Source organism: Peromyscus maniculatus, chromosome 5 (assembly GCF_049852395.1).
Source record: "Peromyscus maniculatus bairdii isolate BWxNUB_F1_BW_parent chromosome 5, HU_Pman_BW_mat_3.1, whole genome shotgun sequence".
NCBI classification, from domain to species: domain Eukaryota; kingdom Metazoa; phylum Chordata; class Mammalia; order Rodentia; family Cricetidae; genus Peromyscus; species Peromyscus maniculatus.
The window spans coordinates 65,618,605-65,644,688 of record NC_134856.1 but is presented as its reverse complement, the minus strand read 5'-3'; the positions used below and the strand labels follow the sequence as shown (position 1 = coordinate 65,644,688).

General features: G+C 41.1%; 1 protein-coding gene and 1 pseudogene across 2 annotated transcripts in view; one reads left to right on the top strand and one right to left on the bottom strand.

The window, feature by feature from the left end:
- Positions 1–26,084, bottom strand: part of Odad2 (outer dynein arm docking complex subunit 2) — a 154,142-nt gene that overhangs the window by 114,728 nt on the left and 13,330 nt on the right. The window contains exons 5-11 of one of the 2 annotated variants that reach the window (XM_042277920.2): positions 24,559–24,742; positions 23,273–23,379; positions 22,935–23,071; positions 20,571–20,687; positions 14,224–14,417; positions 10,609–10,698; positions 9,255–9,402 (exon numbers count right to left, since the gene is read on the bottom strand). In XM_042277920.2, coding sequence (XP_042133854.1) covers positions 9,255–9,402; positions 10,609–10,698; positions 14,224–14,417; positions 20,571–20,687; positions 22,935–23,071; positions 23,273–23,379; positions 24,559–24,742 — 977 coding nt within the window. Of the gene's footprint in view, positions 1–9,254; positions 9,403–10,608; positions 10,699–14,223; positions 14,418–20,570; positions 20,688–21,215; positions 21,470–22,934; positions 23,072–23,272; positions 23,380–24,558; positions 24,743–26,084 lie in introns of those variants that run through there. The other variant, XM_042277921.2, reaches the window with a different exon arrangement.
- LOC121829930 (U2 spliceosomal RNA) lies at positions 9,897–10,104 on the top strand (annotated as a pseudogene).

Here is a 26,084-nt window from a genome sequence, read left to right as displayed (position 1 = left end):
TTTTCCTCTTTTAATTGATCTGCTAGAAATTTTAAAGCAAAACTTGAGAGTCACCTGGGCAATTGAGCAAGACTCCACATTATGCAACTTCTATGGTCATAATCATGCACTGAAGAAATAACTATCACTGCCAGCAGTGACTGGGGACTCTGTGCTAAGCACTTCAGATGTATTATGCTGCATTTAATATTCATCATGATCCTGACATTCCAACACTTTTCCCTTCTTTACCAATGAGGAAACTGAAGTTGAGAAAAGTTGTGTCACCTGAAGCTGGTAAGTAGGGTCCCCACTGACATCTTTCCTACATCAAGAACCACGCTTCTGCCTACCCCATTGCCCTGCCTCTTGGCTGTTCTTGTCTTTCAGCCCCCCCTTGACTCTTTCTTGACTCATGAAAAAAAAGAGACAATGGGCTCTGAGAAAACATCAAGATTCTCCTGCTCTTCTTCCAAAGGGCCATGTCTGAACCTGGATGGCCTATTATACTCAAGATAGCCACTTTTGATTTGTGGACTGCAATGTTCACCCTCTGTCAGATGTATAGCTGGTAAAGATTTTCCCATTCTGTAGGTTGGCTCTTCACTCGAATGATAGTTTCCTTTGCTGTACAGAAGTTTTCCAGTTTCATGAAGTCCCATTTTTCAATTGATCTTAATTCCTGCACTACTGGGGTCCTATTTAGAAACTCTTTTCCCATGCCTTCAGGTTAAAGTTTATTCCTTACTTTCTCTCAGATTTTAGTTATCAGATCCTATGATAAGTTCCTTGATCCATTTGGAGTTGAGTTTTGTGCAGGGTGAGTGATAAGGAATCTAGTTCATTCTATATTTAGCTACCCAGCTTTATCAACACCATTTGTTTAAGATGCTATCTTTTCTGCAATATGGTTTTGTTTTGTTTTTTGCCTCTTTATAAACAATCAGGTGACCACATTGACCATTAGATTATATCTGGATCCTTGTTTCTATTCCATTTGACCATGTGTCTGTTTTCATGCTGGCACCATGCTGTTTTTATTACTATAGCTCTGAGTTATAACTTGAAATCAGGGATGGTGGCACCTTCAGTGGTCTTCCATTGTTTAGAGTTGCTAGGGCTATATCCTGTGCCTATTGTGTTTTCATATGAATTTTGATATATTTCATTTTCTTTGTAGAACTGGGTTGAAATTTTAATGGGGATTTCAGTGAATCTCTATATTGCTTTTGGAAGAATGTCATTTTCACAATATTAGTCCTATCAATCCATGAGAATGCAGGACTTTCCATCCTATGGTATCTTTTTTAATTTCTTTCTTTGGTATCTTAAAATTTTGATTGTACAAGTCATTTACTTCTTTGGTTAGATGTGTCTCAAGATGTTTTTGAGGATATTGTGAATTGTATGGTTTCCTGATTTCTTGCTCAGTATATGTCATTGGTAGATATGAAAATTACTAATTTTGTGTTAATTTTGTATCCTGCTATTTTGCTGAATTTTTATCTGCTACAGTAGTTTTGGGTGGAGTGTTTAGGGTCTATATATTCTATTATATAGAATGAAATCATCTGGAAATAGGAATACTTCAACTTCATTCTTTCCCATTTGTATTTCCTTTGTCTCCTTCACTTGTTTTACAGCTCTGGCTAAGACTCCAAACACTATACTGAACATTATAGAGAGTGGACACTCTTGCCTTGTTCCTGATTTTAGTGGTAATGCTTCAAGTCTTCTCTGCTTAGGATGATGTTGGTTATGGCTTTGCTATAGATTGTCTTCAGTATGGTGATATATATTCCTTCTATCCCTAGATTATCAAGGAAGTTTATCATGAGAGAGTGTTGGTTTTAGTCTTTGGGTCTATTTGTGTTGTGAATTACATATATTGATTTATGTATGACAAACCATCCCTGTACCTCTGGACTGAAGCCCACTTGATCATGGAGGATGATCTTTTTGATGTATACTTAAATTGATTGTAACTATTCTATTGAGAATTTTTGTATCCATGTTCATCAGGGAATTGGCCTTTATTTATTTTTGTTGAGTCTTTGATTTTGGTATTAGGGTAATACTGGTTCATAAAAGGAATTCAGGGTTGTTCTTTGCTTTTATATTTTATGTAAGATTTTGAGAAATGTTGGTGTTAGTTATTCTGTGAAGGATTGGTAGAATCCCTCATTGAATCCATCTTGTCTTGAGTTTTTTTTGTAGTTGGGACTTAAGTAATTTTTATTAATTTATTGAGAATTCCATTTAATGCATCTTGATCATAGTCACCCCCTCACCCAACTCCTCTCATACCCACCTTCTCCACACTATTATCTTTTCTTATTCAACTTTGAGTTTTCTTCCCCAATCCCTATCCATTTCAGTTTGTGTTGTCCAATTGTGGAGGCTGAGCCTGCCCTAGAGTGTGGTCAACTGACCAAGGGTCATGCTATAAAAGATAACTGACTATATTTCCCAACAGCTGCATATACCCATAGCTCCTGTAGTAGGATTTCATGCCCATCTTCCCTCTTCCACATTGTGATTTTATCTTACTGAGTTTGCATAGGTCTTTTTCTTGCTATCACAATTGCTGTGAAATCATATGTGTCACTGCCATGTTGTATTTGGAAAACACTGTTTCCTTGATGTTATCTACCACTTCTGGTGCCTACATCTTCCTGTCTCCTCTCCTTCAATGATCCTTGGTATTTAAGTGGTGCGGTGTGATCTGTGCATCCTATGTAGGGCTGAGCACTCCATAGTCTCTTGCTCTCTGCTTATTGATCACTTGAGGGCCCCTTTGTCAATTGGCATCTACTGCAAGAAGAGAGGATGCTTCTGATAAGGTTTAAGAGATGTACTGATCTATGGGTGTAGCAGCAAGTCATTAGGAATTGTTTTAATACTGTGTTAATTTAGCTGATTAATAATGTTGGATTTTCCCTGGGGCCTATGGCCTATATAGTCACAGGTTCCTGGCCCCAGAACAGTGTCAGGTATGGATTCCATCTCATGGAATGGGCCTCAGAACCAACCAGAAAGTGGTTGGTTACTCAGATAACATTTGTGCCCCTCTTGGGCCAGTTGGGCCTATCTTGTCTGCTCAGATGCAGCTTGCGGAGCTCACAGCTCAGTGAGACTAATGATCACTTTTCTCCCCTGGTAGCATGTACATGGCACCTTCCAGCACCATAAAAGTTAGCCAATAGTGATGAGACTTCCAGGTGAGTACCAGCTTAATTTTAATTTCTCCATGTTCTTTGTCTCAAGTATGTAGTGTCTTCAGCAATAGAGACTCTTACAGTCAAGTTCTGGAGACTAGCTTCTTACTATTGGTAAAAGCTTGTAATGCTTGTGAGTGTATGAGACCCCATTGGCCATAGCTGGGGTATTTTTAATTACTGTGTCTATCTCATTGGTTGTGATAGTCTATTTAAGTTATTTGCTTCATCTTAGTTTAATTTTAGACTCCAGAAATCCATTAGATTGTCTAGTTTAGAGGCATATAAATTTTTAAAGTATGTACTTGTGATTCTCTGAGCCTCCCTGGTGTCTGTTGTAATGCATCCCCTTTTCATCTCTAATTTTATGAATTTAAGTCTTCTCTCTTTCTTTTTGGTTAATTTGACTAAAGGTTTGTCAATCTTGTTAATCTTTTAAAAGACAAACTCTTTATTTTGTTGATTATTTGTATTTTTCCATTTCTATTTCATTAATTTCAGATCATTTTGATATCTCCTTCCATTTACTCTTTCTGAGTGTTGTGTGTTTTTGTTTTTCCAAGACCTTCATGAGTATCATTAAATTTTTGACAAATCTAATTTTTTTATGTAAGCACTTAGCAATATAAAAATTCCTTTTTGGACTGCCTTCATTGTGTATCATAGATTTTGGTATGGTATGTTCTTATTTTACACATTTAATTTTAGGAATTATAAATTTTCATTCTTGACATCTTTCTCTTTTTTGTTTTTTCTTTATTAAGAAATTTTTTATTCATTTTACATACCAACCACAGAGCCCCCTCTCCTTCCTCTTCCCACTCTTCCCTGATAGAATCACTCCCAACCCACCACCCATCTCCTCCCCCAAAAAGGTAAGGCCTCCCATGTGAGTCAGCAAGGCCTGGATCATTCAGTTGAGGCAGGTCCAAGCCCCTCCTCCCTGAATCAAGGCTGTGCAAGGTATCCCACCATAGATAATGGGCTCCAAAAAGTCAGTTCATACACCAGGGATAGATCCTGATTCATACCTTTCTTGACCTTTCTATCACTTAGTAATGTGCTGTTTAATCTACATGAAATTGTTTACTTCCTGTAGTTTCTTTTGCTGTTAATATCTAGCTTTGTTCCTTTGTGGTTAAATGAAGGATGTTATTTCAATCTGCTATATTTGTTGATACTTGTTTTGTGTCCTAATATATGGTTAATTTTGGAGAAAGTCCCATGGGCTGCTGAGAAAAAATGTATATTCTTTAGTGTTTTGGTGCGATGTTCTGTAGATGACAAGTCCATTTGGTGTATGATACTATTTAATTGGACTGTTTCTCTGTTTAGTTTTTATCCAGATGAACTATCTATTGATGAGTGTGGGGTACTGAAGTCACCCATGACCACTGTGTTGGAGTTAATTTATGGTTTTAGATCTCGTAGGATGTCTTATGTCTTTTATTAGATTGTATGAACCAGTGTTTGTTTCATATATGCTTAGAATTACAATGTCCTCTTGGTGGATTGTTTATTTGATGAGTATGAAGTGGCTTTCCTTATCTCTTCGGATAGTTTTGGTTTGAAGTCTATTTTGTCAGGTATTAGATTTGGTGTACCTGCTTATTTCTTAGTTCTGTTTGTATGGAATACCTTTTTTCCCATTCTTTTAAGGTGGTGTCTATTTTTGATGATGTGTTTCTTAGATATAACAAAAAGATGGATCCTATTTTCTAATCTAATCTGATAATCTGTGTCTCTTTAATAAAGATTTAATGCCATTAACATTAATTTTAAGAACTATTAATGAGCCGGGCGGTGGTGGCGCACGCCTTTAATCCCAGCACTTGGGAGGCAGAGCCAGGCGGATCTCTGTGAGTTCGAGGCCAGCCTGGGCTACCAAGTGAGTTCCAGGAAAGGCGCAAAGCTACACAGAGAAACCCTGTCTCGAAAAACCAAAAAAAAAAAAAAAAAAAAAAAAGAACTATTAATGAAAGATGTATGCTAATTCCTGTCATTTTGTTGGGTCTGTGCAGTTTTCTTAGACCTCTTTTAATTAACTGCCCTGGTATGTTTTTTCCCCTTTAACCTTGCGAATGCATTTATTCTAGTCTTCAGACTAAATTATTCCAGTATCCTCTGTAGAGTTGACTTAGTGGTCAAAAATTCCTTTAATCACTTTTATCATGGAAAGTTTGTATATCTCCTTCAACTTTAATAGTTGTTTTCATATCTTGGACTGATTTATCTCTTTCATCTCATGTTTTATGCTCTCTACTAGCATATGCATTTCTTTTTTTGAGTTGTGTGAATATGCTTATAAACATTCTTTTTAATTCTTTTTCTGGACATTCTTCCAAGTCATTTTCATTAGTTGTTGTTATAAAATTAGTATTTTTAGAGGAGATTCATTGTCTTGGTTTTTCATGTTTTTGTTGTTATGCTAAGACTTGCACATCTGGAGTATTTTATTGGTTGAATTCATTTATTTATTCTTTCTTGCTTATTCAAGTCACCTTTGTTCTTTCAGTGGATGCATTTACAATGTTCAGGAAATGACTAAGTCTTTGTAGGGTTGAGATGTTCATTTTCCCCATAGGACTGATATAAGCAGTTCTAGTTTGGATAGGTAAGTGTAAGCAGGGGATGCTCGGATCTCCTACTTGCTGCAGGAGTCCATAATGACTGGGTTCCTGGGGCAGGATGATGTAAGGTATCTTCTTCAATCTCACAGCTAGTCTGACTACCCACCTTGTTCCAGAGGTTCTCTGTCTTTGCCTCCCAAGCCCTGGGGTTAGAGGCAGATTCTCCACACAGGTGTCTCACATAGACGCCAGAAATCTGGGCTCCAGTCCTCACATCTGTTCAGCAAGCTTTTTCCCCTCTGAAATATATCCCCAGTCTCTCCATTTTTATTATTTTGTGTGTATATCTTCAGTTTCCCCAATACAAGTGCCTAGAGTCATTCTCCATTGTGAGTCTTTACCTGGCTCTAGTCTGTTCTGTTGGTCACTGTGTCTGCTCTTCTAGTAGTATCATGATATTTTGACTAGAATAGCTTTGAATATAGTCAGGTAAAATGGTAAAATATTTTTTCTGCTTGCCTTAATTTTGATTTAGCCATCAAAATTTGATTCAAGTAATTAGATTTTTGGATTAATTTTGCTAATATAGGGTTCAGTTTACTCATTTCAGGAAATATTGTGCTTTATATACTTAACCTCTTTGCATTTATCTTGTTAAATTATAAATATGCAATACATAATACTGTAAGTAGGCAATGATAAATGATGACGAATGTTACTGGGGGTGCCCAAATACTGCAACCTTCCTGTCTCCTAGGAAGGCTGATAATGTTGCATAGAATCACAGGTTAAAACTGGAAACAAAGATCCAAATTTCAAATGCAAGGACTTATTCTGACATTAAAATTTCTTATTTCTTGAATTTCCACTAACAGGATTTACATGAAGCATACTGGGTATGCAAAATTGCTATTTTCATATGTAGTGTATTGTTTGTGTGTGTGGCATTTGTATATATGTGTGGAGGCTAAAAGTTCACATCTAATTAACCAATATCACTTTTCACTTATTTTTTAATTTTTTGAGAATTTTTTCATATATGAGTACTGTATTTACATTATTTCTACCCCTTCTCCTCCCACCTCCAATATCTCCCATGTCCACCTTCCTCTCAAATGCATGGCCTCTTTAATTATTGTTACATATGTATATACATAACCAACTGAGTTTATTTAGTATTGCTCATATATACATGTGTTAAGCTGACCTCAATGGAGCTGAATAAATTATGAGGATGCACATCCCTGGGGAGAGCTGGTTCTTCCTCTCTCATTAACCATTGGTTGTCTGCAGCTCTTCATCTAGGGGTAGGGCCCTGTGCAATTTTTCTCATCCAAGCTGGCATGTCAGTTGGTGTTGTTATTATGTGGGTCTTGTTTAGGCAACCATATTGCTCAGATTTCATGGATGCAAGTCCCTTTCATATCTATAACACATTATCTCACTGCAGCTGTCCTGGTTTTCTGTCTCTTACAATCTTTCTGTCTTCTACAATTTTCCCTAAGCCTTAGGTATAGGGGTTGCATTATAGATGTACCAAGAGGGAATGGGCACCCCATGGTCACTTATTTTCTGTATTATGACCAGTTGAGGGTCTTTACTGCAAAAAAAAGAAGCTTCTTTGATGAGAAGCAAGAACTACACTTATCTGTGGGTATGTAGAATGCAGTTAGAAAATATATTGATGATGGAAAATGTCAGCAGTAGGTTCTCCTCTAGGGTCTATGACTGGTCTAGCCATTCGTTTATAGTCCCAGACATGAATTCCTCCCTATTCACCAGGTCTTAAGTACAATTATACTGCTATTTGTTAGCTTCAAGTAAAATGTGCCATTATTGCTCACTCCACTGGGGTCACTTTGCCAGGCCAGGCCTTTTTCACAGTCGTAGGCTTCACTGCTGGGTGGGACTATTTATTGTTTCCCTCCCTTGGCCTCCACCTTTTGAGGCAGGCTCAGCTCTGAATCTAGAGCTCATTGATTGGTTAACAAGCGCCTGAGATCTGCTGGTCTCCACCACTGCCCCAGATTACCGATCTGCGTGACCATGTCTGGCCTTTCCATAGGTCCCGAGGCTCCAAACACTGGCCTCAGGCTTGCACAACAAGCATTTTACTGGCTGAGCCATCTCTCCAGCCCTTCAGTACTTATTTTTGCAAGAATGAGTCAGGTTAGCAGCAGATACACACTCAGAGCACAAACACAGACATAAACAGGGCTACATAAACTGCGGTTGCTACTGTTCTGGTGTGGACCTGCCCTGGTGCCTAGAGATGCCTGCCTTAGCCTTTGAGAGTCAAGGCATTATGTTGGTGCCTGTTAAATGAATCCTTTCTAACCAGTAACATCACCATGATTCACATCAGAGGAGACTGAGGACCAGAATTCCCCCAAGGAGAATTAAAATTCATTTCACAATGCCTTCATTAATTTTTCTGGACATTTGGAATTCAGGAAAACATTTTTCCCCCTAAGATATTCTGTCAGTTTTCGCTGAAGGAATGCCCCTTAGGAGAAGGGGGTTCGTTTTTCTTGCAGAATTTTCCTTGGCTCTTTCACATCCTCAAGATCATCCATTTAGAGGGCCTTTGTCACAGCCTCAAAAGAATGCACAAAGGCCGATTTCCATGCTGCCTCAAGGTTATGTCAAAGCATGGAAAAGGGCAGTGGTTAGATGTCACATAAACATCTGTAAACACGCAATACCCTTGGCCAATCTGGCCAAAGATATGAAAGAAGAAAACATGAGGTCGTCAAAATGTTCTGTCCCATTTTTTTTAACCCGTATTTTTGTACTTCAGCCTTAAAGAAGGCTTTAGCACACCAGGGATGGATGAATGTTAATCTGGGCTGTGGCAAACCATTTTTCTTGCCCTGTCCTCCATTCGAATATTTATATATCTCTTATGAGCTGGTGATCATGAAAGGTATCTTCATGTCATCTGACTGGAGAGAGATGTAAAAGTACCAGTGCATATCATAAGCACCTACAATGTATGACATGCTATGACACAGGTTTCAGCTGTGGCTCTCAGTCTTAAAAAGTCCTAGGGTACAGGTATCATCCATTTCATTGCACAAGTTGAGGCTCCTTAAGGCTCCCACCACAACTCTTCCACCATCACCTGCTAGCCAGTAATACAGGTTAGAAGTTCGAACAAGCTTCTTCAGAGCGCCATGCTCTTTCTACCACACCAAATGAAAATCATAAAGCACAGATGTGGTCAGTTCCTGCTGTTGACCATGTCCATCCCTACCCGCCTCCAACATTCACCAGGAGAGAGAACTGGCGCCAGTCCGGTCAAGCTTCCTGAGGTCTAAGCTTGACTCCTCAGAATGGTAAGACCTTCTCCTGTGTATGCTCAAAGAACAACCACAGTGCCCCCACTCTTAATTAAGACACGTCAGGAACTCAGAAGGAGGACACATGTGTTTAGAAATGGATTTCCACTGAATACTGTAAACATAGCATGGAAAGTTTTTCTTACCTTTAAATATTTCACCAGCTTCTGAATCTGCCAGTACTCCGATGGCAGGTCAGCATTGGCTTCTTGGCGGTGATCCGGAGGCTCCTCATCCTCCTCACTCTCTGAGGAGCTCTCACTGGCAGCCTCCTCAACCTTCTCGCCACTCTTACTAAGAACAGCAACAAGTCCACAGTGTAAGCTACAGCATGAGCAGGGCTGTAACAATAATATAGCAACTGGCATATGAGCAGCAGATGATATCAACAGCCTGTGAGCCTCAGAAAGAAGGCACGGTTTCTACACATCTGCTAAAAGCCAAGACTGGCAAATGTATTCAGTTTACACACACACACACCATTTAGAGTAAAGGTAATGAAGAGCTATAGGAAGAGATGCATCCAAAAAGACCACAGACAAATCAAAATGCTTAAATAATCCACAGAAAAGAAGAGAAAGGGTGGAAACAGTAGAGATGAACAGAAAACAATGTTTGAAATGGCACTGGGACCTTAAATACTAGATAGTACCCTGGAAAACAGATGAACAGTTGGCTGGAGTTGGAAATGAGAGAGTATATGTGACTGTAATGGGGTAACACTAGGGAGCTCCACATGCTGGTGAAGTTCTGTGTTCTGATTGCTGTGTTCATTATAGGATGGAGTTATTGCTTCTCGGCCTTTTGGCTAAGATCAAGTGTAGTATCTGTTCTTATCATTATAGGATGGGGTAAATTGCATGGGTAGACGAAATACACAATGAAGCAATGTTCATGTCCTGGTGTTGTGACTGTACTGTGTTATCACTAGAGGAAGCTGGGCTGAGGATACTCCGTAGATCAACTTTGCACTTTCCTAGGAGTCTATAATTATTTCAAAATAAAGAACCTTAAAAGTTCTTCAGCACACTGAATAAATTTATTATAGTGAACCAAAAAGTAAAGCTGGCATCAACACAGTGCAGGGTCTTAAGGACTGTTTTACCCAAGTATGCCAATGTTTCTATGAGACTCTCCCCTTCTTCCTGCCACACCTCTGAAATCCCCCAACACAAATGGCCCATCCTTATCATTATTCTGTTTCTTTGTTAAACTGAAAATTACACCCAATGTTCATAGTTGGCCTTAGATGTATCTCTTACTTTAGAGTCAGTAAGTAGTGAGCACTCTCTGTGATCTATGTAACTACAATTGAAGTATATCCTGGAATATATTTTAAGCAATCCAGCACTCTCACTTTTACTGATATCATTAATAACCATCAACATGGTAAGTACACTGGGGCCCTTGTACAGTACTGAGGAGGTCTATAACCAGCACGGCAATTTGCCATTCTGTGTGGGTGACTGTAAGGACATGGCCATACCAACCGAAACATACCGAAGTGCTCGGCCTGAGGAAATAGATATCGATGACCTTTCAATTTTTCCTTGTTTTTCCTCTTGGCTATCCTTTACAGAGCTCTTGTGGCTAAACAAATAAATAACAAAATAGAGCTTTAGTATGTGAATAGGACATAAAAGATGGGAGAACATATGGATGGCCCCAGCACTTTCATGAACCCAAACAATGCACTTTTCCTGACATTCATTAACACATTTCATGCCTCACACTTACAGGTGTCTGTTTGTTCTCCAAGCACAGACACGTGATTTATATATTGAAGAAATGCTGTGTGCAGTTTGGTTATGTTGGCTGTGGTGGTGCACACTTGAAATGCCAGCATTCCAGAGACCAAGTTCACAGCTAGCCTGGGCTTCAGACTCCATCTTAAAACAATAAAATAAGCAATGTGCTATGCACTAGGAACTAGTAGCAGGGTTTTCACAGGCTGCCATGGCTGAGTGAATACATCATCCTAACCCTCCCCTTGGAGTGCTTACACTCTCAGTCACAGGGGCTATAGCTTCTCACCATTGCTGGCCAATCATGCGACAGAAGCTCACCTGGATTTTCAGGAATTTCTAGGCTTAGCATGGTCCTTAGCACATACTCAGCTCTCATTAAATACTTATTACAGAAATTCATAATTAAAATCCATATCCCCATCAATAGAGACTCACACACGTTTTTCACGGAGTCTTTCTGTATAGTCACAGAGGTCAAGTGTAATGAAGTCAGTGAAAATCAGGAAAGTGGGGACCTCTTCTCTTCCCACAGAGCCTTCCTCCTGGAGATTCTCTGCATTTAATGCTGGAACAAACCACACCCCTGATCCTCGGAATCCCAGAAAAGGAAGGGTCCTTGTGTGACCAACAGGAGCCGTTCTTAAACCAACCATGTCACATTGACTCTAAGTGTAAACGGGACCCGTGGTCGTAAATATAGCCTGGCATTTGTAATCTACAGGCTAAAGTGTGTGAACTGCTCGGTCTAACTGGGATCACCAGTAGCCTCTGAACACCCATAAAAGTTTGACATCAGCCAGCCAGTCATATGTCTCATGGCCACAGGAGGCTGAAGTAGGAGGATGGCCACAGGTTAGAAGCCAACCCAGGGTACAGCAGGAGACTCTGTTAAAAGAAAGAAAAAGGGAGGGGATAAAAAGGAAGGGGGAGGGAAGGAAGGAAGGATGAAAGAAAGAGGAAGAAAATTGATCTGAGACACTGATACATGAAATCTTTAGGAGGAGGACCTAATGAGAGGCCTCTAGGTCACTGGGGTGCGACCTCATCAGAATCCGGCCACTCTGTTGGTCTGTTTCCTGGCCACAAGGTAGGCACATACTCTCCCATGTGTTCTTCACTGTGGACATCTAGCACACCTACCTGTAGCATGAATCTTAAAAGGTCTTATTAATTAAATCAAACCTGAGCCAGGTATTGGGGTAAATGCTGGAAGGTCAGAGAAGCAGAACAAGCCACAGCTACCTCACATCGCCAGTTCCTCAGCTGGTCCTATTTCCTCTGGAAGCCTCTGAGTCCTCATCCAGAACGAATCTCAGCTGAACTGTGCTGCTCAAAACCTAAAAGCTTAACCAGCCAAATGCTTCTAGTTTCTGGTCCTCACGCCTTATATACCTTTCTGCTTTCTACTACCACTCCCTGGGATTAAAGGCTTGCTTTCTGGGATTAAAGGCGTGTGTCATCATGCCTGGCCGTTTCCAATGTGGCCTTGAACTCACAGAGATCCAGAGGAATTTCTGCCTCTGGAGTGCTAGGATTAAAGGTGTGAGTGTCACCATTTTCTAGCCTTTGTATCTAGTGGCTGTTCTGTCTCTGACCCCAGAAAAGTTTATTAGGGTGCACAATATTTTGGGGAACACAATACCACCACACCTACCAGATTCCCTCCCCAAAAATCGTGTATAGATTCTGAACTGAAATTTCTAAAACCATGAGCCATCATCAACCATTTCTCTTTGTAAGTTAAATAAACATGGACATTTTGTTAGAGTAACAGAAACATGAGGAATTTCCTTTATTAACTTCTGACAGCCCCAGAATTTGAGTATCAATAACACTCACACACAATGAGTGAGTGTGGGGGTGGGGGCGGGGCGAATGCATCTACATATGCATGCATAGTTCATATGTGCATGTGAACATGAATGTACATGCAATTGGGGGCCAGGGGACAAGCCTGGATATGCTGTTTCTCAAGCACTGTCACCTTTTATTTGAAACAGGGTCTCTTACTGGCCTGGAATACACCAAGTAGACTAAGGCAACTGGCCAGCAAGCTCCAGGGATCCATCCAACTCTGTTTCCTCAGCAGCGGAATTACACTCACACACCACTGTGTCTGCTCTGGGTCTGTCTGTTTGTTTGTTTGTTTGTTTGTTTGGTGTTCTGGGGATTGAACTCAAGTTTCCATGCTTGCAAGGCCAATACTTTATTGGCTGAGCCACCTTCCCAGCCTTTGAATAACAGTAATTCTTTTTCTTCCTTTTTTAAATTTTTGTTGTTGTTTTGTTTTGTGTTTGTTTTTCAAGACAGGGTTTCTTTGTGTAGCCTTGGCTGTCCTAGAACTAGCTCTGTAGACCAGGCTGGTGTGGTAATATAGAGATCCTCCTGCCTCTGCCTGCCTTTAAGTGCTGGGATTAAAAGTATGCGCCATCATGGTCTGGCTATAATTCATAATCTTTACTAACTATATTTCATATGTTTAGTATGGGTACTGGATTATTTTATGGCAACTTGACACAACCTAGAGTCATCAGAGAGGAGGGAACGTCAATTGAGAAAATGTTTCCATAAGATCTAGCTGTAGGCAGGCAAGCCTGTGGGGGGTATTTTTAAATTAGTGATTGATGAGGGAGGGCCCAGCCCATTGTGGGTGGGGCTACCCCTGGACTGGCAACCCTGGGTTCTATAAGAAAGCAGGCTATGCAAGTCATAAGGAGCAAGCCAGTAAGCAGCATCCCTCCATGGCTTCTGCATCAGCTCCTGCCTCCAGGTTCCTGCCCTGTATGAGTTCCTGCCCTTACTGCTTTTGATGATGAATTGTTACAAGAAACTGTGAGCAAAATAAACTCTTTCCTCCCTAAGTTCCTTTTGGTCATGGTGTTTCATCACAGCAATAGCAACCCTAACTAAGACAGTATCCCAGTGTCCATGTTACAGAGGTCTGTTAACATTGTTGAGATGCCATCCTTCTTATAGTATTAAAGTTCTGCTTATATTGTTGCTACAAAAATTTTCCTGGTGAACTTCATGTAAAATTCTCTTTACTACTACGTTTCTATGGCCCATGTGATTTCTCCATGTATTTTAGCATAATTTCCTTTTCTCATACCGCTTGTTCTTGCTCACCTACTACACAAAAGTGACCTGTGTTTTTTCTTCTTCCTTCACAGAAGTTGGAACACAAGAACTCTTAGTGCTACATCTTTCCACTTAGGATATACAAAGAAGGAAAAGGAATTAAACAGGAAAAGCAGGGAAATACACACTCCACATTTTCTAACAAGATATACCATTCCAAGGAAAATTAGGCAAATATGTATGTAGCAATTAAAGATGCACCAGAAAACTCAGGTAAATGACTACATACTCTTTGTAATCAACAGTTGTTCTCCAGTTTAGGCTCGGCTCCAATCTCTTGGTTATATGACTTTTCCCAAAGTTAATCTGGTTCTTCTCCGTTTTACTCTTCTCTGAACCAGCTACAGATGAGTGACCATCTTCTGCCTTGGGTTTCTCAGTAGGCTGTTGATCCTTCTGTTGTTCCTCACTGAATCTAAGCTCCTTTATTTAAAAAGAGAGAGAGAAAGAGAGTATTGGTTACAGTGACCTCAGCTTTGAACTACTTAGTGCCATCTGAAGATAAGGGCTGGATAAAGCCAGGAAAGTCTCACATGCATCTACCTGCTGTTGCTTAGCAAACCAGTTTGAATAAGGGCAACTTTGAGACCAAGGCCTTTGTTAGAGTCATGCAGGGCATAATATGATGTTTCTTAACTCAGGTCTATGGCAGCATGCATAAACCTACATGCTACCCACCACCTCTTGAAAAAAGCCCAAAGCCCATCCCTGTATTGACTAGGATATATTATATAAAATTACACAAGTTAAGGATAAAAGAAGCACCTTGAAGGTGACCAGAAATAAAAGACATATTCTGGGTCTGAAGAGATGGCTCAGTGGTTAAGAGTGTTTCTGTTACCTTTCATTGATAAATAGAATTGAATTTAAGACCCAGAAATAAACTCACACACCTATGGACACTTGATTTTTTTTATAAAGAAGCCAGAAATATACACTGGAAAAGAGAACATCTTCAACAAATAGTGTTGGTCAAATTGGATGGCTACATAGTGTAGAATGGAAATAGATTCATTTTTATCGCCCTGCACAAAGCTCAACTTCAAGTAGATCAAAGACCCAACATAAAACCAGGTATACTGAACCTGATAGAGAAAGTGGGGAATGGGCTTGAACTCACTGGCACAGGAAAAGGCTTTCTGAACAGAACACCATTAGCATGAGCAGTACGGACAGCAATTAATAATTGGGGCCTCATGAAACTGAAAGGCTCCAGTGCAGCAAAGGACACCACCATTCAGACAAAGAAGCAGTCTACAAAATGGGAAAAGAGGTTCACCAACTCCGTGTCTGATATAGGGCTGGTATCCTAAATATATAAAGAATTTTACAAACTAGATATCAAGAGAATAACCAAATTTTTAAAAATTGGGGTGCAGATCTAAATAGAGAATTCTAAAAAGGAATTTCAGATGGCTGAGAAACTCTCAAAGAAATGTTCAACATCTTTAGTCACCGGGCAAATGCAAATCAAAACTACTTTAAGATTTCAGCTGGGTGGTGATGGCGGCGGTGGCACACGCCTTTAATACCAGCACTCGGGAGGCAGAGGCAGGCAGATCTCTGTGAGTTTGAGGTCAGCCTTGTCTACAAAGTGAGTTCCAAGACAGGCTCCAAAACTCCACAGAGAAACCCTGTCTTGGGGAGAAAAAAGATTTCATCTTACACCTGTCAGGACAACTAAGATCAATAAAACAATTGACAGCTTATGCTGGTGAAGTGTGGAATAAGGGAAATATTTATCCACTATTGATGGGACTGCAAACTTGTACAGAAATCAGTGTGGCAGTTCCTCAGGAATATGGGAGTCAATCTACCTCAAAATCCAGCTATACCACTCTTGAGCATACATCCTTGATCCTACCACAGAGACACTTGCTCAACCATGTTCACCGCTGCTCTATTCATAATAGCCAGAAATTGGAAACAACATAGATGTCCTTCAACAAGTAAATGGATTAAGAAAATGTGGTATATTTATACAATGAAGTATTACTCAGCTCTTTTAAAAAATGATATCATGGAAACTGCAGGGAGATGGATGAAACTACAAAAAAATCATCCTGAGTGAGGTAGCCAGAAAGATAAATATGGTATGCATTTACTTATATCTGGATATTAGCCATTAAATAAATGATAACCAAGCTGCAATCCATAGACTCAGAGAGGTTATGTATAGAGGAAGGAACTGGGAGTGTGTGTGTGTGGTGGGGGGAGACACATGGATCTCCCTGGGAGAAGGAAACAATAGATTTTATGGGTGGGCAGGAGTGGGGGGGACAAGAATGTGAGGATCAGGTAGGAGTAGGGGAGATGAGATTGAGGGAGAGACTGAAGGGAGACAACTATAACTGAAGAGATTTGAAGGGCAGTATGGAAACCTAGTGGAGTAAAAACTCCCTGTAATATATATTGGCCATCCTAATGAAGTCTACAAATAATGAGAGGGACAGAACTCCAACTGGCCTGTCACCAAATAAAAAAGCTTCCAGTACCCGGTCTGGGTTTCATCCAACTGAGTTGTTGGCTGAAAGGGTCCCATGGAAATTCCCAAACAAACTAGGCTGTTGCCAAGACAATAGATTGTGCTCCATAAACTGACAGCAAGGCCCCATTGCTGAAGACAACACCTACAAAAATCATCAAACATGAAGTTGAGCTGGTGCCTACCTAGAACCTTCACCCCATCCATGTTCCAATGTCTTTGTCATGGGAAGGTACTCAGCACACTACCAAAAGAGAAACACAATCACCAACCTAACCACAACTTTGATCTACAATCTATCCTACCTTCAAAATATGCTAGAGTAATGGTGGCACACACCTTGTGGGAGCAACTAACTGATGTCTAACTTGATTTAAGGCCCACTCCATGAGATGGAACCCATACCTGACATTGTTTGGATGACCAAGAACCAGAGACTAAATAGCCCAGAGACCTTGGGTAAAATCAAATACTACTGGTCTTAAAAAAAAAATAAATAAAATAAAGTGACTCCTAATGATATTTTGCTATACTCATAGATCAGTGCCTTACTCAGCCATCATCAGAGAGGCTTCCTCCTGCAGCAGATGGGAACAAATATAGAGATCCAATGCCAAATATTACACACAGAGAGAGAGAGAGTCTTTGGAACACATAAAAATAATTTAAAATAAAGTAAAAATGAATCTTTTAAAATAAATAAACAACAAAAAGACATACCCCATGCAGAATTAGGCACATAAAAATGTGGAGCTGCGGAAGTTGCTCAGTCAGTAAAAGTACTTGCCAAGCAAGCGTAAGGACCTGAGTTCAGATCCCCAGCACCCACGGAAAGGTGGGTGTGATGGTACACACCTAGAGCAGGAGTAAAGCACTTGTTGGGAAAACACCAGGACCAGAGTTCAGATCCCCAAACCCACACAAAGCCGGACATAGTAGTGTGTATCTGTAACCCCAACTAACCTAGAGTGAGATCGGATGTGGAGACAGGAAACTCCAGGAAGCTCCCAGGCCAACTAGCCTGGAGTACACAGTGGTAAACAAGAAGAAAGCCGGTCTCAAACAAGGTGAAAAGTAAAGATGGATGGATACCGGAGATTATTTCTGGACCTCCACTTGTATGCTGTGACACACCCAGACACATATGCCTAACCATATATATGAGAGAGAGAGAGAGAGAGAGAGAGAGAGAGAGAGAGAGAGAGAGAGAGAGAGAAGGAAAGAGAAGGGAGAGAGAGGAGGGAGAGAGAGGAGGGAGAGAGAGGAGGGAGAGAGAGGAGGGAGAGAGAGGAGGGAGAGAGAGGAGGGAGAGAGAGGAGGGAGAGAGAGGAGGGAGAGAGAGGAGGGAGAGAGAGGAGGGAGAGAGAGGAGGGAGAGAGAGGAGGGAGAGAGAGGAGGGAGAGAGAGGAGGGAGAGAGAGGAGGGAGAGAGAGGAGGGAGAGAGAGGAGGGAGAGAGAGAGGGAGGAGTGGGGGTGGGGAGAAGGGGAAGGAATTAGTTTATTGCTGTAAGATCTGTGCTCGAAGAAACACAAAAGGATGGCCTTCTAACTGAAACTATCTCTCCCTCTCCCCATCCCTCTTTCCTTTTCTTCTCTACTTCCTTTCCTTTTCCCTCTTGGTCTGTCTCTCTGGAGAACAGAGAAACATGAAAAGAAAGTATCTTCAAAAACAGGGATCAGCAATATACTGAGCGAAGTTAATACACTAACAGTAATTCAGGAAACAGTTGATAATAATGAGCATAGAGCATTGTCCCCAAACATAACCTTTATAGCACCCTCCGAAGGCTCAGGGAATATTACAGAAGAAGGGCTGAAAGGAACATAAGAGCCAAGGAGATCAGAAGGGCTCTAAGTGCTGCCTCTGGGGCATGGCACAGCCGTGGCAAACCTGCTCACACAGCAGCTGTGGGCACCTACTACTGAGCCGCACAAAGCTGGGCCTGTCAACAGCCAACCATAGATCAGGAGATACTCATGGGTCCCTGAACCTGAAAGGACCAGGCAGATGCCATAACAGGCTGCTCAGTCTTCTCTCAGAGATCAGGCTTCAATTTCAGTTTCCTGAGACTTGAGCTAGTAGTTTCTGAAAGGGCCATGCACAAAAGACATAGTCCTTGCAGTAGCTCCCTTTCTACACGTACTCTGACTGCTCAAGGTTCAGCCAGTTGTTTACTGTCTGGGACCCCTTACCAACTTAGAGCTATGTGCATGGGTCAATGTGAGAGCCTGAGCCACTGAGCCAGCCCCCACAGTCAGTATGTACTAGGCCAGCCAGCCTCCATGGCCGCTTAAGGACAAAGTCTGGGACTTGTCCAGGCCTGCCCAAAAATGGATAACGGTAACCACCAACTGACCCTAGCCAATTAAAAGTTACTAACATGATTGCCACTCGCATAAATCCTGAGTTTGTTCCTATGTAGTCTGTAGACGCCCAACCTTCCATTGCTTTAACACCCTGTCCCATTGCTACTCAGGGTCTCTCCTGCTCTGCTGCTGCGTCAGACAGACAGAGAGTCCCAAGTTAACATGCAGTAAAAAGACTCTTTGCTTTGCCTTGGGTTTGGTCTCTTGGTGGTCTTTGGGAGACTCTGGGTACAACCACCCTCCCTGCTGAACTTATGGCAACTGATGGACTCTGACAGAGGGACAGTCATTGTCTTCAGTTGTTCCAAGCAGTGATCCCACCAGGCTCCAGCTGAGAGTTTCAAGCTGTGGCTAGTTGGACAGTTACCATCAGTAGGTCACAAAATAAAACAAAAAGACATGAAGATGGGTAAGGGTCCTGTATGGTGAAGGGTGTTGGGGATGACAGAGACGGGAGGGAGACAAAAGAGTCAAAGTAAATAGAATGCTCTCTATTCATGTATGAAACTGTCAAAGAACAAAGTTAATCAATTAAAATGATTTCATAAGAAAGTTTAAAATTGAAAGATACGTGCAATATTTGAAAGATGAATGTTTCAGAAAGCCAAGTCAGGATGTAGTAGGATGCGATGAAAGAAAATAAGAGGCCAGCTCTCAGGGGCCCACCACTAACTCACTAAGATTCAATCAAACAACATAAAATACAAGCTGGAGAGGATAAGAAAAAAAATGGACTCCCTGGACATTACTGTTGTTGGACTCCTTGGAAAATCTAAATTGCTGCAGCTACTTTAGAAAACTTTAGTGTCCCCTTTAAGAATGACATAAAATTACCATGTGAACCAGAAAGTCCACTTCCAGGTGGCCATCCAAAGAAGCACAAACTCAAACTGGTTCTTGTGGACTGGTGTTCATAGAGTAGAAAAAGCCCAATTTAATCCATCTTAATGTGTGTGTACTGGTTAGATTTAATTGTCAACTTGACACCATCTGCAGTCACCTGGGGAGAGAGTCTACCTGAGGGATTATCTAGATCAGGATGACTTGTGGGCTCCTTTGTGGGTGATTATCTTGATTGTATTGAGGTGGGAAGACATGCACTGTGGGCAGCATCATTCCCTATGCAGATGATCCTGAACGGTGTGACAGTGGAGAAATCCAGCTAAGCACTAACATGCCTGCATTAATTTGTTCTCTCTCTGCTCTTGACAGTGGATGTGACCAGCTGTTTGAAGTATCTACTGTCTTCCCTGCCATGATGGACTGTAACATGGAACTGTGAACGAAAAATAAACCTGTTCTCCCTTAAGCTGCTGTTCATGGCAGTACTTTATCACAGCAACAGGAAATGAAGCAAGGACAGTATAGCATACATGTAAGTGAAATCAAATGAAGCCAGTAAAAGGAACAGAAATCTAAACATGATAAACCTGGAGACAACATGCTAAGTGAAATAAAGGGTCAAGTACCCTTTGGTAGTTGACACGATTTCTCTCACATAGACACAGATATTAAGTGGATCCTGTGATCCCACTGATATGAAACATCTAGAATAGGTAAATTAGTATAACAAAATATATTAGAGTTCAATAGAGGTAAGAATTAAAAGGAAGAATATGATGCTATTACTTAACAAGTATACAGTTTGAGTTTAGTAATGAAAATACGGAAAAGGCTGATAAAAAGAGGTAGTCAAGTAATATAAAAGGATGATTAGAACTTACCTGCTTAGACATATTTTCTGAAAATACTGGTGATTTGTCTTTTAAACATGAAACAAGGTCGTCGTAAATTTCACCTTGTCTCTCATAATTAATTTCCCCCTCCTCTTCTTTTTTGCCCTTTGGGAGGAAAGGTTTGATGGAATGATTAATGGAATAGTCAAGAGAGGAACCAGATCAGAACATCAGAGCCTATGCATAAATATTGGTGTTTTTCATTAAGTTTGTTTAGACACTCTCATACGTATATGAATGCATTTCAGTTACTCTCACTTCCAGACTTTTTTAAAATCTCATTTCCATCCCTATCAATCCTCCCTACCCTCTACCAATCCTTATCTCATGTTCATGATTATTTTGCTAAAAGGTTACACATAGCAGTCATTGTGTATGATGTGTATAGGCAAGATCCTTCCCCTTGAGTTATTCCATCATTCATTTTTGTTTGTTTGGTTTTATCCAGACAGGGTTTCTCTATGTAGTTTTCATGCCTGTCCTGGATCTCGAGAGCTCTGTAGACCAGGCTGGCCTCGAACTCACAGAGATCCGCCTGGCTCTGCCTCCCGAGTGCTGGGATTAAAAAACGTGCACCACCACCACCACCCAGCTTCATCATTTATCCACCCATCCCTCGCCATGTCTGAGTACCTCCTCTATGTAGAGCTCTTATGCTCAGCCAGTGACATCCCTTCCACTGCTCTCCTCTGCCGTGAAAATACATTATGACTCCAAGAACCTTAGCTGATGAAGTCACAAAAGGCCCAGGCACAGAGAAAAGCCTCTGTCTGGGAATATTCTTGTTCTTGTCTGTGTGTAGCACATTGCTGAGTTCATTTTCCAGGATTAGCACTCTGTAGATCCTCCTGGCTCTTCTTCCCCTGTTCGTGTCCCCTCCTCCACCTGCTCTGCCTTTTCTTCATTTCCTTTTCTCCCTTATTGCATTATTCCACCATAAGTTACAAAAACACACAACTATACTGCTTTTAATATTTGGGAATTAAAAACACTGGCTCTCAGTATTTGAGTTTTTCTTTTAAATCTGAGAGAAATATCTAATGTTTCCCAATATAATCTTTGATAGAAACAAAGGCTGCTTGATCCTCTCTATAAGGTCAAAGAATTCATTCCTTCTTTGATCTTATTCTAACTAGAAATTTTACTTTTCTAAGATATCAGACAAACCAATAAGAATTATGACCCGCTTTCTCCATGCAGAAATACGTCAAGTTAACTGATAATGAGGAAAAAGCATTCAAAAGTGCCAGAAGATTCTAGAAGGTCATCCTAGAGGTGGTACCAGGACCCTCAAACCAACACAGGCAAATAAACCCCAAGTTCACACTGAAGGTTCCAAAGCTGAGATGTTACTGAGGAGGCAGCTAAACTGCTCCTGGCTAGTTCAGGGACTCAAAAAGAGAACAGAACTTACATGTCCTAACCTGGGGCTCTCAGAGGATGTGTGTGGCTCCTCGCTTCACTCGGAGGCACCTGCCCAAATTTCCGTCATTAGTCATGGAATCTAAACTTAATTTCTGTTTGTGTAGGTTGGGTTAGGTTCAGGTAGCAAGGATCAAAGAAAGAATGTCCCTCCTTCTCACGTGCCCACTAACCCAATGGGTCAACCCAGTAATAGGTTTTCACTCCCATGCTTCCCGTGTGGATGGTTGATTCTGATGTCCAGTGTCTCCTTTTCCCACAGGCTCCCAGAGACATCATTTAGTGGATGACTGGTGCTCCACCTTCACAGGCCCAGGTCCCATGTCTGCCGCCTCCTGAGTTATCAGCCCACATTGGGCAGCATCCACTCCCCCCAGCTGAGATCTGCTTTGTCAAGACTCTCTGAGCTCCGCAGGATGCAGTGCAGCCTAGAAGGGGCCCCTCCCCAACTGTCTGCACCCCAGTTGCTGGAGCTCTTGCTCCTGGCTTCCATACTGAAGAACTTTCTCTGCTCCCTTGCCCTTGAACTCTTGGGATGTAAGCTACAGTCATTTCTGAAATTGCCTGGGTTTTTTTGTTTTGTTTTGTTTTCCTTTTGCCCTTTTCTGTCTTCAATCTGTGTGTAGCTAATCTGGGAACCAATTCTGTTAAAGGGATTTTAGTTTGGAGATGTGGGAAGGGTTGCTTCTGAGCCCATTTTTTCAAAAACTGGCTCCATGCCCAGCAGTGACCACCACCGATGCTGATTCTAAGATGTTTTGGGAGTCGCACAGGAGGTGCATTGAAAAGGATGGGGCTTCTGTCTCTCAGAGCAATGCTCCTCTGTCTGTCGTCATCAGGACACAACTCACAATACAAGCCATTCCTCAGACACTTAGCACAGAGCCCCAGACATCTTGGTTTTGTTACATTTCTTGAAAAAGTACTTACACCATTTAAAAACACCCCTTCGGCACTGCAGGTGATACACAGAGTTTCCACGTCATGTGGCTTTACCAGCACGTAACAGATTTCCCCTCGAATCTGTCTCCACGGTGGGGCACGACACCCATTTGAAAATTCATAATCTGAAACCAGTGATGAAACCGTAAGTAGGTGGAGTTCAGTTTAGCAAGTTGAAAGTATATCTGCTTCAACAAAATAGGTGTTGTGGGATATGAGAGAGCGCATTATTTTGAATATCTAACTGGAATACACCCATGGGATAGTGTTTCAAACACAGTTGTGAAAATATAAATGATGTCAGACGAACCTGAGAAGACACAAACCTGAGGTATATTCAATTGACTCCAGAACTGTCAGCTCCCCTTTTCCGGAGAAACGTTTGAGCAGTTCAATATCTTTCTTAAACCTCGTTGGATTCAAATGGATCTCTCTGAAACAAACGTTCAAAAATCAAGGGCTTTGAAACTGAATCTAAAGAAAACACATGGATACATGCCATAATATGTATGGGGGGGTGCCTACTTGTAATTAGGGCTGAAGTTCATTTTACCCATATTGGAATCATGCATCATCACCAGCAAAAATCTCAAGAAATTCGCATTGACCCAGGTTTTATACAGATGAAGAAAATCTTGTGTATATATTATCCATACATGTATGATGTGGAAGTAGAAGGTAAAATGTCCAGAGAAACAAAGGGGACCAGTGGACCAGAGAAAGAGGGAAGAGATTCTCAGAAAAGGAAGCTATGAGAGTGAATGTCTTAAACATACGATAAGTAAGTGCATATCTAAAAGTTTGAAGAATAAAATTAAAAAGTAAACAGAAAAGAAAATCATATCTATAATAACACTAAATACACATAACTATTCATTTCTTTTTAAAATTGCTTCTTTATTTATTTGTGTGTATCTGTGTGTGGGCGCATGTTCATGTGTTAAGGTCATAGGGTACGTTGTGGGACTAAGTTTTCTTCCTCCTCCATGGGATGGAACTCAGGCCATCAGGCTTGGCAGCACCTCTCTTTATCTGCGGAGCCATCTTGCCTACCCTCCAGTGTTCATTACATAATAATAGTAACACACTTCTGGGAAATACTAGAAATAGCTGGGCAGTGGTGGCACACGCCTTTAATCCCAGCACTTGGGAGGCAGAGGCAGGCAGGCGGATCTCTGTGAGTTTGAGGACAGCGTGGTCTACAAAGTGAGTTCCAGGATATCCAGGGCTGTGACACAGAGAAACCCTATCTCAAAAAGCAAAAAAAAAAAGGGGGGGGGGAATACTAGAAATATGAGCACTAGTTATACTCCACAAACTCTGCATGCCATTTGTGTTGTCACTTAATAATATGTGCCATTATCTAAAGAGACTTTGAAAATCACCAGGTGTTTAATGCCTTCTGACCTAGAGAAAACCCCACTAGACTGACCATATTGACTAAACGTGTCATCAGATCTTACATAAATAAATCCAATAGAAGGGACGTTTTGTTCCTGTAAACTGAAATGTTAACTCAGTAGTAGTAACTTCTATACTTTTCTTGTATTACTTTCTAAAAGGCTGAAAGCAATTTTGTAACTGATCTGGAGCTGTTTCTCTTAGCACTCACAGTGAGATGTGCTTTAGAGAATGATTGAGCAGATGTAGGTCCAGCTGCTTTAGCAGGATGGCGATTTTCCTTTTAATAAGCATTTCATTGTCTTTGGTGATCGTATCAAGAATAGCTAAGGTAGCAGACTCGTTCATTTCACCATACTCCGAGCCCAAGATTTTCACTATAGGGTCTCTGTTAGCTGAAAAAAAAAAAAACATCAACATAAATTATAAAGATTACCCAGTGCAACAAAGACTAAGAAATCCCACCAAATTCTCCTTGATTGGTTCCTTGCGTTCAGCTACCTCTGGCCGAGCCTGTTGGGTTCCTCTCTCCTTCTGGGAGTCTGTTATACTAGGAACTGTCTTACACCTCTTCATATGCTCTTCCTTGCAGTGTTCCGGCTGTGTACATTCTCTCTCTAGTGAGACCAAAACCAAGACTAACTCCCTTCTTCCGCTGACTGTCGGAAGTCGTGAGCCATAGATACATTCAACTCACATGGTCAGAGATGGTTTGAAGAGAAATGGTTTTGCCAACAAGATCCATCACTCAAGCTCTCTGAACCTGTGGCTCCACCTGCCACTGTCCTCACTCCTTGTCTACATCTGTGTCTATGCCTGCCACTGTTCCCCATTCCTAAGCCCTTTCTTTCCCAAGCAGGCTTCCTTCTCTCTACTACAGGTTTGCGGCAGTTTTTCCACATGCTTCAAGTGCCCAACTTCTCAGTGCCTTTTGGTGCACACAGGCTGACCTCCTCATGCTAACAATTGGGAAAAACCAATGCAGCCAACATTTGCGCGTGTTCCGAGACTGTGAAGGACAAGTAAAAACTCATGGCCAAGATGATACAGAAACAGAACTGGATCCTAGAGATGCCGAAAATAGAGTTTTTAAATGTCAAAAACAATATAATTGAAAATAAGGAAAAATGAGAAAACCTTTGTCTAGAACAGAACATTCTAGAAAAATAAAACTCTGGATTTATTGGGATGTGGAAAGACAATGTCCATGAGATGAATTCTAAAAGTCTGACTGGACTGAAATGATGACATTAACTCTCCAACAGGAAGTGAGCTATGCCACAGAAGACTGCCTTGTGTGGTTTGATGTGAGACAAGAAACAGGACCAAGGAACAGGCCACGTATCAAGCACTTCAGCTTACCTACCTTGTTGCTGTTGTCTAATAAAGATTTTTAAAAAGACACACACACAAGAAAAAAAAAATGAACTGCAAGGGAGGACCTGACTTCCAAATGGTCATGTGCTATGAAACTGGGTTGAATGAAGACCTCACTGGAAGAACAAAATCCATTAAAGAACGAGGATCATTTAGCTAAAGCAAGGATGTAGTGTTCTCTGGATTGTCTCCTCTGCTAACTACTGTCTTGAATCTGGCTCTGCACTGGAGATGTCATCCCTACTCCAAGAAGCAGCTTTGTTGTATAGGTGGCTACATAATGAGAAGTGGGAATGGGATAAAATGAAGCTGCTTGTAGACAATCATGTTGCAGAGGTAAGTGAAGGATGTCAGTACCCT